Here is a 17,316-nt window from a genome sequence, read left to right as displayed (position 1 = left end):
TTTTTGTGAAAGAACGTGTTAATATTATGTATGTACATACATATATCCAAACGACATGAAATTTGGGGAAAAATGACATCCGCCATCCGAGGTTCATCTTAAACGCCTAAAAGTATGCAATGATTTCTCAAATCTCATCTCAACTCGGAGCTATTCGTATGTCCTTTATATGGGTTATAGTTTCTAATGACAAAAGTCATATTTGTCCTTATTCTGGTAAGCTAATTCTGATTTTCATTAAAACGTTAAGTTTACAGAAATATATAAATTAATATATGTATTTCCTAAAGAAAGTAAACAAAATAATATATGAGTTACGAAATAATTTTTAAAGGCTACGCCCATGCCTACGGTCCTTCTCTAGGCATTTTTTTAATTTCATATCGATATCCTTAGTGTGTAAATAAAGTAGCGCATGCGTGTAAAAGCTCTGACACAAATGTCAAATCCCCTACTCTTTAAATGTCAGTGCAGCAATTAGATCTCTATATTTATACACATTTAAAGATATATCTATTCATTACGTGTCCATTTGGCGTACGGTGCGTGTAAGTCGTGAAAAATAATGCCTTGCGTTGGTTGTGAAAAGGGTTAGTGGATATAATTAAAGCAAAATTAAGGAAAAGTTTTAGCTATTTCTGTTAAATTTCATTCGCAGATTGTAAATGTACCGCAGAGAAATGCTGTGAGGGCTGCAAATGCCGTGTGCCTGGCAAATGCGGTTGCAATGCCTCAAAACCTTCATCCGGATCGGGTGGATGCTGCGATAAGGGAGCTCCTGATGGCGGCAAATGCTGTGGCAGCGATAAAAAGTAAACGACTGGACTGGACCGCACCCAAATGACTCCAACAACACAAGAAATTACGCATTTGACTTTATGGCCATAACTTCTAATGAGCTATTAATGATACACATTTATTGTTCAAACAAAACCAAATAGATTATTTACTTCTTACTAAAAGACCTAGTACCCAGCATTGCGCCGCATTGTGTTCGTTTCGAAATGGGTGGCAATGTTTTGATTTCATTTTAAAGAATTCATTTTAATATAATTAACAAAAACTATAGTTTGCAAAATGAGGCGCTTCACAGACAAGCCAACAACACAGTGCTTAACAGAATTTTTCATTTCGTTTTCTTGTGTTTTTTTTTTTTTTTTTGTACATATTTCTACAGCAAAACGTAAGAAAAAAAAGGGCAAGACAAATATAGTTGGGCATAAAGTAAAAAATTAAACAAATTTTAAATTCGTTAGCGATTTTTTTTATATTACAGCGTTAAATTTCAGGCTTGCTTCATAGAGAGACGTATAAAAAAGAACAATTTAAAAGAGCCACTTACTAGGGATGCACTTACTCTTATCAGATATAAATGTATATAGTAGACCAACTACAGATCAATATTAATGCAATTAATATATATGTATATAAAAAACAATTTCCTTTAAGGGTAATTAATAGCTAAATTTTTGTGGTGTTTTTTTTTGTTTTTAAATGTAAGGTGCTGTTTTAACCATCTATACAACTTAAAGATAAGACACACCCCCGTTGGAAGGGATTTGGACCTCGCCAAATGAATTTTTTTAATTACGTTTCGATTTACGTTTTTTGCGACTGCTAGAGTTCGAATTAGAGCTGAAGGTGGGAGAGGTGGGGGGCATGGACGAAGATGCAGAGCTGGAGACTGTTAATTTGTGCCAAATGTTTTGGAAAAAATTGGCTCCACTATTGCTGACATTGCAAGTTGTAAGATTCTTAACTCTTGCCGATTTATATGCGACATTGTTGTTATTATTATTATTATTATTGTTGTTACTATTGCTGCTGTTAGTTGTTGCTGCTGTTGTTGCTGATGATGGTGGCGGCGCCAATTGCGCTGCACTGGCGTATTCTCATGAACGTTTCACCTTGCCGTTGGAAGCATTGACCGAAGATTGAGAACGATAGCCCCGACCACTGCCAGCAGCAGCCTCGGCTGCATGTGTGGCCGCATGTTGTATGCCTTTCTCCATACAGCCCTGGTAAATGGGACGCATAAACTAGAAAAAAGATAAGAAGTTTTTAAAGTGACACAAATTTGAATTCCCATGTCGTTACATACATTCTCCCACAGAAGCGTGGCAAAATCATCCAGCTTGCCACCAAAGTCGCTCAACTCGCCGCTGTATCTGTAATATAAAACCGGCCAATGCAGTAAACGTTTACATTTTGAAGATTAAAGTTCGATTAACCCTTACCTAATGTAAGACCACAGTGCGAGTGTCAGTAGGGCCACGCCCATAACCAGATTGCAGAAATTGGCAAATGTATACAGTCCCACCAGGCTAAAGATCCCGCTGACAATGTACATAATGACAGCACAGGCAAAGTAAACAGCTGGCGTGCGTGCCGCCTTGAAGATGTTCTTGCTTTCATTGTGCGCTCTGTAATTGACAAAGACCTCCTCCAGGTCCTCGTCCAGTTGTTGACGAAACTTTTCAGTGAACTCCTCACCGCCCATTTTTCGTTTAGCGGCAAATTGAAACATTGCCTTGTCCTTGACTCGCAAATGCTCCGTCTCCAGGTGGGCGGTGCTTAAGTACGGTCGCGTGCCGCCGCATACCTCTTCCATGAGTTGATTATACAGATCCTTGGCGGCAGCAACAGCGGTTAAATGATTGGCCTCAGCGGTAGCTACCAGCATGCTCTTGGGCTCCGGCAGCTCGTTTCCCTTGTAGATATTCATATATGACTGAAAGTATTGGATGAGATCACGTGCCCGAACTCGTTGGCCGCTAATCTCCTTGCAGACGAGATTATCCGGCGCCAAAAGCATGGGTACAAGCGTGCGAAGACTGTTCTTAAACTCGGGCGTGATGTCCTTTAACTGGCCATCGAACTGTGGATTTGTCGCCACATTGAGGCCAGGATGCGGCATTAGAAAGCATGCTACCTCTGTGAAGCACGATGAGATGTGGCGCCGCAGGGACTGCAGTTCAGGATGCTGCTTATCGGAAACTTCCAGGCGACGCTTTAGTATTTTATCGCCGCCCATGGCACCGTATTCCGCCTCATACGGGAAACTCCAGTCGCGGACAAGAAACTGTAGACGCTGGAATGGTTTCTTGCCGGTATCGGCCAGCGCCAGGCGGCCGTATTCGGTGAACAGCTGGAGATGTTGCAGGTCATCCTCCTGTATGTTCTGTGAGAGATTGTAGATCTGTACGGATGAGAGCATAGTGCTGAGAGCAAAGACTGTGGCGCAATCTCGCACTGTGCTCTGGCTATCGAATGCACCCTGTGTGTCGAGTAAAATGATGGCAATTTTGTCACCGTTGGGAAAATCATGCAGGAAAATATCAGACCACATGAGAATACCGGTAGTATCACGTTCCGAGCCCCCGCGCCACGAGAAGCCTGCTAAAGGTTCCGTTTCATCACCCAGCCAATCAGTCACATCTTTTCGTACATACTATAAAAAGATTGTTAAATAATTAGATTTGTAATTTTAAATTTGCATTGTTTTTTGAGTTTGGGTTTTTTTTTTACCTTTGAGTACATGTAGCGAAGGAAGAAATCCAAGAGAAAACTCTTGCCTTTACGGAATGCTCCTGCGACAGAAACGACACAAACGAATCGATCCTTAACCTCCTCCCTCATGAGCACCTCACTCAATGCATCCTCGTTAAGCACAAATGTGTGCTCCTCGGATGCATTGATCACTTGCACAGCCGAGCCACCCATTGCCATGTGTTTTGTTTGCCTCTTGTCCACTCTCACCCACTCTGTGTTTCTCGGACTTTACTTCTCTTGGAGTATTGGGTATTCTGATGTATTTATGTGCGTCTCAAGTTTAAAACTTTTTCTGCTTCAAGGTATGGAAGTCTCCTTCCTGCATGTGCAAAAAAATGAATTTTTAAAAATTTTGCTAGAAAATTATAATTTTAAACTACAAGTATTTAATATTAAAACAATAGTTGCTTTGTTAGTTAGCCCATATTCTTCTAAATTTCAAAGAGAACCGAACTGTGGTAGTACCCACTAATTGCGCAAGTTTTGTTGCCCCTCCATACCCATCTCTCGCCACACAAATGTTTCAATAAGTTCATTTAAATTTGGCACAGTCACAATACAGACATAAGCAGAGGCCTGCAATTATGAGAGGTGGCCAAAAATAAATTCAAATATGCGCTACTTTAGCATCAGTTCCGTCTGGGACCGATGTAAATGGAGGATGAATATGTATGTATGTATGTAAATCTGTGTATTGACAATTTAATCAGTTTTATGGCAAACTAAGTGTTATTTTTGAATTATGTTTAAATTTTAAAGTAATATAATTCAAAAGGTCTCAAATTTTATTAAGGGAAGGGAGACATGAGAAACAATCTATTTTGTTGTACCTTTGAGCACAGCTTAAATGTTTATTTACACAATTTACTTGTGTGTAAATGTGTTTGTCTTGAACTACGTGATATACTCTATAAGAAAGACAAATATATCCGTATGTATGAGAGTTTTGTTTTCACTAAATAAATTGAATTGAATTTATATGACGATTCGCTGCTCTATGGTGACGTCGACAACTTTTCGGTTGACCAAAGTCTTCTACGCAACAGCAGTTGATCATTGACAGGTAACTCTCTTATTGGAGACGTATGAATATGGTTAAAGCAAAAACCAAATACCGATATATATACCTTTGTTTGTCTACACTTTTATATTAGCACGTAACAAATGTATATACACACAAACACCATGGATTTATGCCAGACACGCGTTTGTCACCCAAAATAAAAATTATGTTTGTTGGTTTTAATTGAATTGAATTAGAAAAGCAAGAGAATCAGCAGGCAGCGGCAGCAGCGACCAGCGCGACCGTCAACCAAATTAAACTGCAGAACACGCAACAAGTCAAATCGCCGCACAGCGGTGAAAGAGAGAGAATATTGGCTAAAGACACAGAGACAGAGAGAGAGTGAGCTCTTTGGCCAACACAGGTGATGAATGAGAGAAAGCAGCAGCTGCTGGCAGGTAAAGATATTTGTATGCAAGAATTTCAATACCCTGTTGCGATCAACTTGATCTACATACATATGTATATACAGAATTGTTAATCTGTTGTTGAATTAGCTGGAAATTTAAACCTAATTTAATGTAAGTTTAAGGCGGCTCAATTTCAATTTAAACTTTAGGTATTTTATCTATTTCATTACTTGATTGTTGGCGGGTTTTGTTTAAATATTTTTTGTTATGGTGGCAACGCCATCAGCGCCGCTAAGCTGGTCAAACAGGTGTGCGACAAAGACAGGTGTATATGTACATGCATATAAGCCGTACTCAATAAGATCACAACAACCACCTAGGGTTATCTCTGTTGCTCCAACTTGCTGGCCCCCAAAACATACAGATGTAAACAACAGCACAAAAGGTTCTCATAACGCTGCCGCAGTCGGAGTCGGCAGAGCGATTAGTCAACTGGAAATGGTTGCCGAGAGCAACAGAAAGAACAACAACAACAGCGAACGAATTCGAATTGAGCAGCAGCAAGTCCGACTGAGTTCTGAGCCAACCAACATAAAAAAAAAAAGAAAATGTTGAATCGCGGCAAAGCAAGAGAAAATAAACGAAACAGAAACGTTTAATTTGTTTAAATTAAGCAGTAGCCCATCCATACGAAAAAACAACGAAAAAAAAGCAAAGAAGGAACCCTAAACCAGAGTGTTTAATTAGCTTAAATACAGCCAAAGCAGAAGCAGCAGCAGCAGCTGCACCCCAACGATTAGCAGCCATCAGTGAGCAATGGAACTTCGACTGGGACACCGCCCATGCTGGTGCATGTGGTTCTGCCTGCTGCTGGCTAGCACCGTGTGCCCTGGCATGGCCTTCAATGTGGATGAGGAGGAGCCAGTTTACTTTTATGTCGGTTGCTATACGGCACGCACGGATCTTCTTAAGGAATCGGTTTATGCCAAGACACCGCAAACATGCATCGAGATTTGTGAGCATCAGGGCAATCGATATGCCGTTTTGGCCGCCGAGAAATGTTTTTGTGCCAATCAACTGGAGGCGCAAGAGCGGCAGGATGAACAATTGTGTAATACCCGATGTCTGGCCAATAAGGCTCAATATTGTGGAGGCATCGGCGTCCATTCGTATTATTCCACCACTCTGTTGAGGCAGCCAGCTCCACATCATTTGCGTGTGGCGAACAGTAGTGAGAACAGTCTGACTCTGGCATGGGATGCATATGATCAGCAGAAATTGCTTCTGGCCGGTGGTGCTGAGGCCATGGCGGGCTTGCCTGCCCAGAGAATTGCTAATTTTCTCATACAATCTCAAATGCTGCATACATATTCTGCATTGCCTGCGTTTCCGCAACCAGAGTTTCTGGTACAGAGTACGGAAACGCAATTTGAGATTACGGATTTACATCCGGCGACACAATATAACATAAGTGTGAGAGCTATGTGTGCCGATCAGCGTGGCGTCCAGAGTGAGTGTGGTCAAGCTACATTGATGGCGACAACTAAGGTGGGTGTTCCCAGTCCACCTCCTGCCCAACCAAAAATACTCTCACGTTCTGAGCAAACGATAACCATAGAGCTGGCACCAATACGAAATGACAATGGACCAGTGAGCAAGTTACTCGTCATAGTCGAGTATGTCAACGATGCACTGCAGCGGCCTTTCGATGAGCATCTTTTAAACAACTGGGATGAGTCTCAAGTGAATGGAGCGAACTATTATATAGCGGCACAATTGGACTACGATCGCCCGCAAGATAATCGCACACGTCACTTTGTCGTTGGCGATGATAAGCGCTACGGTCCCTATCGCAATGTCCCGCTCGAACAGCAGGAGTCGGCGCATGTCCACATTGGTTTGGGAGTGGTAAGTATCGGTCAATTTGTTTTCAATCAGCAACTTATAAAGATTCATCTACTTTTGACAGGTAAGCACCCTTAATGGTGAGACAAAGACTTTGTATTCTCGTAGTTCTCACAATCAGCATTCGAGTTCACTGGATGATTTCAGTTATGCCACCTTTGAGAAAGGACAATCTTCGGTAGTAGCTCTTGCAGTAACCTGTGTCGTCTTTGGCAGTTGCCTGCTCCTCAGCCTAATTACCTATTTCTATTTGCGTTACAAAACGTGTCGGACACGGGGATTACGAGGTCGTAATGGCCACGAGATGACTCTACAAACGCCCATTATTGAACGCGAAAATAATGGTTACCTGGTGGAAGATGAACCAGTCTCAGTGGAGAACTTTAAGCAACAGTTAGAGCAGTTAGTTGACGGTTTTGAACGTTTGCCACGTAACTCCCTGCGACTGAATGTGAACGATGTGATCGGCGATGGACGGTACGGTGAAATTATCACTGGCCATCTCCTTGCCAGTGCCGGACAAGCGGCGAAAGATTGTGCTTTGCATGTACTCTCATTGGATGACCTGAATGGTCCTACACAGGCTCATCTCTTGCGAGAGATGCGCCAACTGGCAGCCTTGCGTAGGCAAGACCAACTCTTGGATTTCTGTGGCATCACAGCTAGTCCAGATTGGTTTTACATGGTCTTCGAGTTGCAGCAAATCAGCCTAAAGAGACGTCTCATCGAGAGTCGTCAGCCAAGTCCGGGAATGCGTTTGACCATTCTGTCTGAGCAGTTGGTGTTGCAATGGATCTATGAGCTGGCCAGTGCTATGTCATATTTGGCTAGTTGCCAGGTGGTGCATCGCCAGCTCTGCTCACACAGTGTCTATGTCACGGCCGAGTCCCGGTTGAAGTTGAGTGTCTTTGGACCGCTACATTTCATTAATAGCAATCGCCAGCAATTAGATCAAAGCCGATGGCTGGCACCAGAAGTTTTGCGTAATAGTCATCATCATTCTAGCAAGTCCGATGTCTGGGCTCTAGCTTGTGTGGCCTGGGAATGTTGTGCTCTCGGTGGCACACCATATGCCAACGTTGTGGCTAATGGTCAACAATTGCTGGAAGCACTACGGGCGGGAGTCCGTCCCGCTCAACCAGCCTATGTCTTTGGCGATCTCTATCAGCTGCTCCTTAACTGTTGGCAACTGGAGCCGAGTGAGCGAATAAGCTTTGAAGATGTGGCATTTGGAGTCCGTCAATTGATGACATCACCGCGACATGCTCTTGCCTTCGATCGACCCATGAATGCTTTGGACACTCTGCCATTATATCTACCCATGTTGGAGATAGCTCCTTCCACAGGATGACATATATAGGATTTCCTAACCAAACTGACAGAAACCAATCAGGCAACAATTAGGTTTAAGCTTTATAGTTAGAAACAAGAAATTATATTGACCATACAAATGAACAAAGAATGAATATCTTTTCAATTTGTTTACTAAACTTATTTCAAATTAATGTTGTATGTTGAAAATATATACAAATAATTAAAGAAAAACCATTATTGCACTTTGTGTTCTACAAAAATTCAAGAAAAATTTAAATAGATCCGTTTTATTGAACGTAAAAATTAACTACATACACATAACAGAGCAGCACTTTTAGAGATATTTTTAGATGATGTTTTATTTTTACTTCGCTTTTTAAATTAGCCAAAGCTTAAAAGTTCTTCTTATCCTCCTCTAAATATTGACTTCCTAATCTCATTCTCAATTTTGTATAACCTTTCTAATTGCCTAATATACCCAATAAGGTAAAAATTTCATCTCACACCAAAACTTGTAAAATGGCTGCGCGCTTGAAACAATTGATTTGAAGTCCAGAGAAAATGAAAACAAAGACCCAGAGAGAAAGTTGGAAAAGAGACGGAGCGACCATAGCGAGCATGCAAAATGTTTGCTAAATTGTGTAATAAATATTAATCAATTCTATTGCATAAAAAACAACTGCACACGGCTGCAGATGAAGTCAGCAACAACAACAACATTCTTTTTTGAGAGCATTAAAACAACAATAACAACAGAAGAGCGCGAACAATTGAAATAGAGCGAAACGTTGAGCACGAGCAACAATTAATAATAGAAAATACATTCATACATATATTAACAAATATGTATGTACATATGTGCAAAAATTAGCGATTAATCAGTTTAAAGGTCATATTGTCCCCCCCTGTCAATAGGTAGTTGGAGAAACTGTGCAGATTTGTTTAAAAACAAACAAGATAAAATTATGATTGCTTTTGACGAGCGAGTAAGAAAATGAGAGGGAGGATCGAAATTAATCAGCTATTAGTCACAAAACTGTGCAAGAGATGCAAACGAGACGCACATTTTGGTCAGTTGGTTAGTGGCCAATTGCTTATTGGTATTGGGCTTATCTCCTTTTTCTACGTGGGCCTGTTAAACAGCTGATAAGACAAGCGGCACAGCTAAATTTCTTAAATTGTCTTGTCGACGTGGTTTTACTTCAATGTTTTTGTTTTATAACAATGAAAATGCTTTAATTTGATCAATGAAGCGAAGCACTAAGTGACTTTTGAACGCGTTTTTTGCGTTTACCTTGCACAAGTCAAGGTGAATGACGTTACCAAATACAGAGACCGCGACCCATAAAATACAAATACAAATACATAGAAAATAATTATTAATAAATCAGCTACGGGCCCTGAAATGATGCTATACATATGTATGTACATACTTTTGTTTGAATAAGCAGGAGTCTTATGGCCCTGAAGGGCAGGATAGAATGACCGAATCTGAATTGAAATGTTGTAGACAATTTGTTTTTGTTATTATTACATACACACACACAGAAACATGCGCACTTATATACAAATAAGAATAAGATTAAGCACCAGAACTGGTTGTTGCACATACATATACACACTCTGAGACACACACAAACACCCACAAACATGTTCCTTAACTGCGTAAATTTCATGACTTCAGTCGAAATACAATGACCATGCCGATTTAATTTATTACTCACTTTTATAAACAATTTCCACTTACTTTTGCGTTTCGCCGTTTACAAATTAGAGGTGGCAAACCAAAAATGTACATTCTCTTTAAATATTTTTAGAGCTGGCGAAAATGTTATAACTATCGATACATTCAAACAATCGGTGTAGTACCATCACAAATTGCCATGAACAATTGCGAAATTTGGCCACACCTTTTGTTGCAAAATATTAGAGCTACATATCGTTACAATATTGTCATCACTTAAAAAATAGCCGTTTTAAAATTCAAATTTAAAATGCACTTTTGAAAGTTTCTCCCAAATGTTCAATTTACAAAACTTTTGAGATCTCATCAACATAAGTTTATACAGGCTTATAATATCTTAATAGCTATAAATTTGAATTGAATTTAATAAAATGACATACATTTCTTTTTTTAATAAACTTTTCCGAACATCAAAATATTTATTAAATAATTCTTACTAAATATCTAGTAAAAATAAGAGTACCAGCTAAAGAGGCATGTGCTTCTTTCATCGCAATAATAAAATACATTTATACTTTATAACGGTTGCAATCAACTGTTTTAAGAAAGTTTACACTAGACTTTGTTAATATTTTGGGTTCTCTTATCACGCCATCGTACGATAGGTCAAAGTTTGAATAAACTTGTTTTGTTTCAACCATTGCTGCATATTTACATCATCAACCCCTGAGTCTAACGATCAAAGTTGTGAAGTAGCTTTAAAGCTTTAATAATGTTTAAATACAAACAAAACAAAACACAAAAAAAATGCGAATCATTGCTGATGTCAAAAGCAGTTTGAAAGACAGATAACAGACAAAACAATGCCAGGCCAGAGTATTTAAGCGAATGCGCCAAATTTGAAGAGAACTTATAGTAATTTCACTCTTGAAGGTGCTACACCGATTTGTACTAAGCAATAAAAATGGATTCATTCACAAAATCAACTTATGATAAATCGAAGAAAATATGGAGTGGCTTAGAGAAAAAGCCAATGTATCATGAGAATTGTTCAGTTGGCATAATAATCCACAATGCTTTAAAGAACCATTCCGAAAATGTTTGCCAAGTAAGAATTGAGAATTTCTACCCATGGGCCTAGTTATATGTAGAATAATTTTTTTGTGTACACCCTATTAGATAAATGCAGTTGATGGAAAAATCACAACTAATCGGGAAATGCTAAATTGGTCGGTTCGCATTGTCCAACATCTGAAGAAACGCAATTTCGGAGCCGATGATGTGATTGGTATCGTTTCTAGGAGTAGTACCTATCAAAGTGCAGTGGCCTCTGGTTGCTTATTTAACGCCACTCCTTTTCATTCCGTGAATCCGACATTTAATGAAGATACTATAAGACATATTTTATCTATAACAAAACCAAAGATCATATTTTTTGATGACATTGACTTTGAGAAGATAAAGAACGCCAGCATGTCCTGGCATCCCGAATTGATAACATTAACAGGAAAAGTGAATGGTGTATCACATGTGGAAGATTTGCTAGAACCAACCAATACGGAATTCTTTTATGAGTAAGTAACTACGGATTTCTCTTGAAATGTTGTTTAAATCTAAATTAAAAGTAGAAAAGAGAAGTAATTAATTTACATTTTTAGACCACAATCTTTGACATTGGGTGAGAGTCAAACCATGGCCATTCTGTGCTCTTCGGGAACTTCGGGTCTACCAAAGGCGGTATGCATGGCAAATTACTCAAGTGTCTTCAATGTTGAAAGCAAATGCAGTATAACTTATCCTTATCCTTCTCTCAATCAGAGTTTATACCAGCGATATGGTTATATTTTCATTTTCTGGCCTGGATTGGTTTTCGGGGCTGCAGCAAATGCTTCTTAGCACTGCTGTTGGATGTACTCGCATCATAACTGATCAATCTAATACTAGTGAATATTTGTTGGAGCTAATTGGCAAATACAAGATCAATATGATTGCCCTGGGACCCAGCTATGTCTCGGAGCTTGTTGCTTGCCCGCTAGCTACTCCTGAGCGTTTCTCTACCGTGCGAGTACTTTTTATTTCAGGTGGATGGATAGCGACGGAAACTCTGCAGAAAATGCAGGAGCTGGCGAAATTGGCATTTGTGATTTATGGTTACGGTTCCACCGAGATTGGGGCAATTTCGGGTGGTTATTTGAATTATGGAAATTCTGTGGGCCAACTATTGCCCGGTCGTCGTGGTCGCATTGTATCCGACGAAGGTGAAAATCTTGGACTCAATGAAGTGGGTGAAATCTACATACACAGTGGTAGCTCCAAATGGGGCGGTTACTATGACAATCCTTTGGAGACACAAAAGACCTACGATGATCTGGAATGGTTTCATACCGGGGACATTGGCTACTTTGATGAACACAATAATCTGTATATAGTGGATCGCAAAAAAGATATTTGCAAATGCAAGGGATTTCAATATTGGCCAAATCAGATCGAAGCTGTTGTGGCCCAAATGACCGATGTCAAGGAAGTTTGTGTGGTGGGTATCTATGATGAGCTTTTGGGTGATGCACCCGCAGCAATGATTGTTCCCAAGGATGGCCATTCGTTGGACGAGGAACATGTCAAGGAGCAAGTGGCAAAATCTATTGATGCGGACTATATGCATCTATATGGAGGAGTTTATTTTGTTGATGCAGTACCAAAAAATTATAATGGAAAGGTGCTGCGTCGAGAAGTCAAAGAACAGATAACTAAGTTGAAGAAGATGATTGCAGTTGATAAATAGAGTATAAAACAATAATAGTTCCATATTAGTAGCTTTTGGTTTGATTTTGTTTGGAAATGTTCTAATTACTTGTGTATTTTAAAAAGTCCGCCCAGTTTTTATAGCTAATTAACCTACTTTGTGTATTAATACATACAACATAATTACTGTTGGTCATTAATTGTTCTAATGTTGTAGTCCCTAGAGTATTTCCCCTTAAATTTAAACTCATTTTGGTCGCCGCGTCACTCCACTGTCCAAGCACATATTGCGCTTATCGCTGAGACACGAGGCATAGCCCATTGCATGTGGAATGAAATGCTGCTCATAGACGCCCGTAAACAGCTGAGAATACGGTCCACTGGCAAAGACGGCCACATCGTCGCCGCCATGAGTCTCCGACTCCAGGGGCACTGTGCTGGGAAACATAAAGTCCTTGTTCTTCATGTTGATGGAGCGTAGATTCTTTCGCTTTACGGCTCCTCCCTCACGCAAATAGTTGCTGGCATAGCCGGGGCCGTTGGCATAGCTGAGCGTGGCATAGGGCAGATCATCGTCTGCCAGTTGGCCATTGTTGATGCCAAAGATATCGTTTTTGCGACTGGAGTATCCAGCCAGAGACATGGTATGGGAATGATCAGCCGTAACGACAATTAAAGTGTCCTCCGTGCTGCTGTGCGTGCGGGCCCATTTCACTGACTTGTCAAATTCAGCGGTCTCGTCAATGGCTCGCAGGGCCAAAGTGTCATGATGGCCATGATCTATGCGTCCGCCCTCTACAAAGAGAAAATAACCACGGCCAGCGCTCTGACGTTCCAGTATACTCATTGCTGTTTGAACCATTTCCTCCAAAGTGGGTTGCTCGGCATCTGCCTCCAACGAATCGAGATGGTAGGGCATATGGTAGGGGGCGAACAAGCCCAATACTCGGCTGGTCCGATTCGATAGCTTCAGAAGTTCACTTCTCGTCTGCACAAAGTGTGCACTGTTGGTATGCTGACGTTGCCATTCTTCGATGAGATTTCTTCCATCCAAACGCTTGCCGGGTGCTCCAATTCGATCTCGTGCCGTCTGGGGCAAGAAATTCTCGCGTCCTCCACCCATTATCACATTTAGCTTTTGTCCCACTTGCCCGTGAATCAGCTGATAGGCTATATCAGGACAGATGGTCGGATCACCATTATCGCTTATAATTTCTGCATCGTTTTCCCAATTCCGATGCGCTATATGGGCATAAACCCCGGCCGGTGATGCATGTGTGACTGAGGTGGTGGTCACAAAGCCCGTGGCCATTCCCTGCTGCTGAGCCCACGCTGCTATCGAGGCCACATGATGCGAGCGATCAGCTTGGGCCTGGCAATCTTTATTGTGAACAGCCGCACTGACTCCTACAGTGCCGTAGTTAGCCTTAATGCCGCCAAGATAGGCTGTGGCAGTGCACGCTGAGTCAGCCACCTGCATATTTGCACAATAGGTCTTACTTAGACCCACATAGGGGAATTGCTCAAACGAGAATTGCTTCTCTTCGCCTCCCAAATACACGCGTCCGGCTGTTATAGTGGGTATGGACATGCCATCGCCCAAAAAGAGCATCACATTCTTTGCCATTTGGGTATTAACACGCATTTTGCTCTCAAGCTGCTGTTCCAGCGTTTGATGGGCCATTGTCTCCCAATACTCGGCATAGTTCTCCTCGGTTTTGTAGGCGTCAAAGTTGATCAGAGGCATGGCACGTTTATGGCGTGAATTATCGGTCAGGGAAAATACTGGATGCATGGCACGCTCGGCATCTCGAGTGGTCCAAACTGGAAAAATGTAACAAAATTGCATAAGTACAGTTACATGAGTTACCTCACTTTTACCACTTGAACTTACCATTCCCGCTAACAACAACCAGAGTCATCAGACCAACCAATATCAGGTATGACAGCATCATCATCAATCCGTGCTCCGTGCTTGTCCGACAACTGTTCTGCCTGTCTGTACGCAATCGGTCACGTTTCAAGAGCCACTAATAGACAACTCGCACGAGACCTGCGCTATTTATAGGGTTCTGGGACTCAATTTAGGAATTTTATAACAGGTCGCCGCCATCGCAAGTCACCATGACTGATAATGAGGGAAGAATCTCAATGCGGCGTCTTGCCTGTTATTGCTCGTATGTTGCCGAACAGTGAAACCCCTTTCCGCAATAAATACCTACTTTACGACAATTCTATTCTATATTTACATAATGATCCTTAAAATTTTATCATTCTTTAAAAATATGTATTTTTATAAATTTTAGCATTATTTTTTAAAAACTACGTACAAATACTGAAAATGCTAGAATATTATTTTAAGTCCTTGTAATATGTGAATTGAAAACTATTCCCAATGATCAAATTTAAATATGATTATAGAATCTCACTTCCGAGTTTTCACTGTATACCTCTGGGACGTCTGTTTGTGTTTGTATTTGTGTTTTCAAAAACTGTTTTTCTGTTTTTTCCAAAGTACAAATGTTATCACCATTAGCGCTCTACCCGTCCCCGTCCCCGACCCATTCGTCTTCGCCTACGTCTCTGTCCCCTTCCACCTTACGAACAGCTCGTCTGCCTGCGCATCCGCTTGCCTGTTTTTAGTACAGCACGAGAATTGTTCACGTGATATTGATATTTTATTGTCTATATACAAACGTTGAAACATAAATATGCTGTAGTCGTAGACTTCCACTTAAATCATAAATGCTAATTATACCAGACAGTGTTCGATTTTCAAATGTCCCGCGCAAACAAACATTTTGTGAGAATGGCAACTTTATGTAACCGACAGCTGGCAGTGCCCTTACCTTTATACATACAATATGTACATACATACATATTGTAAGAGCGTGTAAGTGATGCCATGGCGCAGGCGTCGGCATCAAAACAAAAGGTAAGGAGCCAAAAATATTGGCGCTCAATAAGTCCCCCAACATGCTCACACACACACACATACTTTCTCTCTCGTGGTCTCTTTGGAGCTTATTTTGTCTCTTTTCAGCGCATGTGAAATGCCATAGGAAAGTAAAGACAGCAGCATCTCTTCTGCTCTCAACAACAACAACATCATCATCATCTTCTTCTTCGTGGACATCTCGCTGGTAGTAGGGAGCATCTCGGCATCTCTGTGTCGTTCGTTTTTCAGAGAGCTTCTGGCCAGCCAGCGAGCATTTGGCCAAAATAGTTGTTGGTTCGCATGCAAAACGTTAAAATCGCCTAAGCTAAAGAACATTTTTATACCAACGACGCGTTTTTAATTTTTTTCTACACTACCAAAAAAACAAAATACAACAAAATAAAAAGAAACGAAAAACCGTAATACAAAATAATAAAAATAAAACAAAATATAACTACAACAAATAGACAAAAGCCACCAAAACCAAACGAAAACAACGTCAAGGAAAATAGAAAAGCTGGCCAAAAAGAAAAACTTTTATCGTTAAATTCTATGCGTATATGTATACATAAATCAAATCAAATAAAATACGCGTGTATATAAATATATAAACCTATATATGTATGTATATCTACATAATATATATGTATATATAATGAAATTTTAATAATTTTGTCAAATAAAACAAAAGGTATCAAACGTCGTGTGTCCCAAAAAAACGAAAAAAAAATCACAATTAAAACTACACAGAAATTGTATAAAAATCCAACAAGAAATTGTGTAAAAATGAAAAGTGCTTGTGTGAGAAATGAAAAGAAAAGCGCATAGAAAAGAAAAATGCAGAAATTGTGTTGAAAAAATCCGTTACTTTTCCATTGATTTTTGTTTGAAATTTGTTGCCACATTGAAACTCCTTGAGGGAAAATTCAACTAATTTGCTCTTATATTTAAAGTTTAATTCACGACTGCTTGAGGGTGTGTGTGTGTATAACTGTAAATTGCACATGCATTAAAGAACCAACTTAAATACATACATACATATATAGACAGACATTCTATATGTCTATATGTGGGATAAGTTAACTCCTTTTCTACCAATTGGGCTGCCTTTTAAGATGTAGGAAAGCTCAGAATAAAAGTATTAAAAGGATAGAAAATAGAAAAATACAGCATCCAAGCACACACACACACACATACACAAATACACACCCGCACCTACAAACTCACACAATGACAGAACAGAAAAAAAAAATTCATACATAATACAATACAGTAAATTGCTAACTGTGTTTCGTATCCCTGTGTAAGTGAGGCTCAGTGTGTCTGTGTATGTGCTGGGATTATGTGACTTTGCGTATACAGATACAAGCATCCACACATATAGACACACACACACACCTACATACAAACATGGATACATGGATGGTATGGCATGGCATCTGTGGGAAAGTTGGACGCCCAGCTGGCTGGCAAAAAGCGACATCCCCAACATAGTTTTACGTTTGACAAATGTGCTAGATGCTCTCTGTCTCTTTGTATGTGTGTCATAGAGTTGTGTGTGTTGAGACACACACACACACACACACGCAGGCACAAATATATTTACATCTTTGGCGTTAGTTTCTTAAATTTTTGGGCAATTTAAAGCTCATAACGGTATAAATGAAGCTTTCAACAATTTTACAACTTTCAATTGGCTTTATTGACAGCATTCAACGAAAGTTATCAACTACACCAGCAACAACAACAGCAACAACAACAGCAACAA

The 17,316-nt window shown here is 40.2% G+C and overlaps 6 protein-coding genes across 14 annotated transcripts in view; 4 read left to right on the top strand and 2 right to left on the bottom strand.

Annotated features, from left to right (window-relative positions):
* The first annotated feature begins 456 nt into the window (after positions 1–456).
* Positions 457–978, top strand: MtnF (Metallothionein F). Its single transcript, XM_068296147.1, has 2 exons — positions 457–590; positions 659–978. The coding sequence occupies exons 1-2, from the start codon at positions 566–568 to the stop codon at positions 814–816; spliced, it is 183 nt and encodes a 60-aa protein (XP_068152248.1). The 5' UTR covers positions 457–565; the 3' UTR covers positions 817–978.
* atl (atlastin GTPase) lies at positions 876–9,997 on the bottom strand. 3 transcript variants are annotated; one of them, XM_068296145.1, is made up of 5 exons: positions 9,932–9,997; positions 3,529–3,871; positions 2,238–3,451; positions 2,102–2,168; positions 876–2,039 (listed from the first exon to the last, which is right to left on the bottom strand). In XM_068296145.1, exons 2-5 carry the CDS (start codon positions 3,727–3,729, stop codon positions 1,893–1,895), a joined length of 1,629 nt encoding a protein of 542 aa, XP_068152246.1. In that variant the 5' UTR covers positions 3,730–3,871; positions 9,932–9,997; the 3' UTR covers positions 876–1,892. The 3 variants fall into 3 exon arrangements, with proteins under 3 accessions (XP_068152246.1, XP_068152245.1, XP_068152247.1); XM_068296144.1 differs by having other exon boundaries at positions 9,909–9,988; XM_068296146.1 differs by lacking the exon at positions 9,932–9,997 and adding an exon at positions 4,680–4,824.
* On the top strand, positions 5,393–8,415 carry Wsck (tyrosine-protein kinase Wsck). The gene is made up of 2 exons (XM_068296143.1): positions 5,393–6,873; positions 6,935–8,415. Exons 1-2 carry the CDS (start codon positions 5,782–5,784, stop codon positions 8,219–8,221), a joined length of 2,379 nt encoding a protein of 792 aa, XP_068152244.1. The 5' UTR covers positions 5,393–5,781; the 3' UTR covers positions 8,222–8,415.
* A 793-nt stretch (positions 9,998–10,790) lies between the features above and the next one.
* LOC137582933 (probable 4-coumarate--CoA ligase 3) lies at positions 10,791–12,667 on the top strand. The gene is made up of 4 exons (XM_068297722.1): positions 10,791–10,976; positions 11,048–11,442; positions 11,527–11,605; positions 11,687–12,667. The coding sequence occupies exon 4, from the start codon at positions 11,703–11,705 to the stop codon at positions 12,648–12,650; it is 948 nt and encodes a 315-aa protein (XP_068153823.1). The 5' UTR covers positions 10,791–10,976; positions 11,048–11,442; positions 11,527–11,605; positions 11,687–11,702; the 3' UTR covers positions 12,651–12,667.
* Positions 12,526–14,653, bottom strand: phu (phurba tashi). The gene is made up of 2 exons (XM_068297721.1): positions 14,505–14,653; positions 12,526–14,434 (listed from the first exon to the last, which is right to left on the bottom strand). Exons 1-2 carry the CDS (start codon positions 14,566–14,568, stop codon positions 12,858–12,860), a joined length of 1,641 nt encoding a protein of 546 aa, XP_068153822.1. The 5' UTR covers positions 14,569–14,653; the 3' UTR covers positions 12,526–12,857.
* Positions 14,654–15,856: 1,203 nt separating this feature from the next.
* LOC137581917 (uncharacterized) overlaps positions 15,857–17,316 on the top strand; it is a 37,306-nt gene continuing 35,846 nt past the window's right edge. For all 7 annotated transcript variants that reach the window (XR_011033255.1, XR_011033254.1, XR_011033253.1 and 4 more), the window contains exon 1: positions 15,857–16,239. The gene's annotated coding sequence lies outside the window, so the exon portion shown is untranslated. The remainder of the gene's footprint in view (positions 16,240–17,316) is intronic.

Source organism: Drosophila tropicalis, unplaced genomic scaffold, assembly GCF_018151085.1.
Source record: "Drosophila tropicalis isolate 14030-0801.00 unplaced genomic scaffold, ASM1815108v1 contig_859, whole genome shotgun sequence".
Taxonomy (NCBI): domain Eukaryota; kingdom Metazoa; phylum Arthropoda; class Insecta; order Diptera; family Drosophilidae; genus Drosophila; species Drosophila tropicalis.
This window is presented reverse-complemented; position numbering and strand designations above follow the sequence as displayed.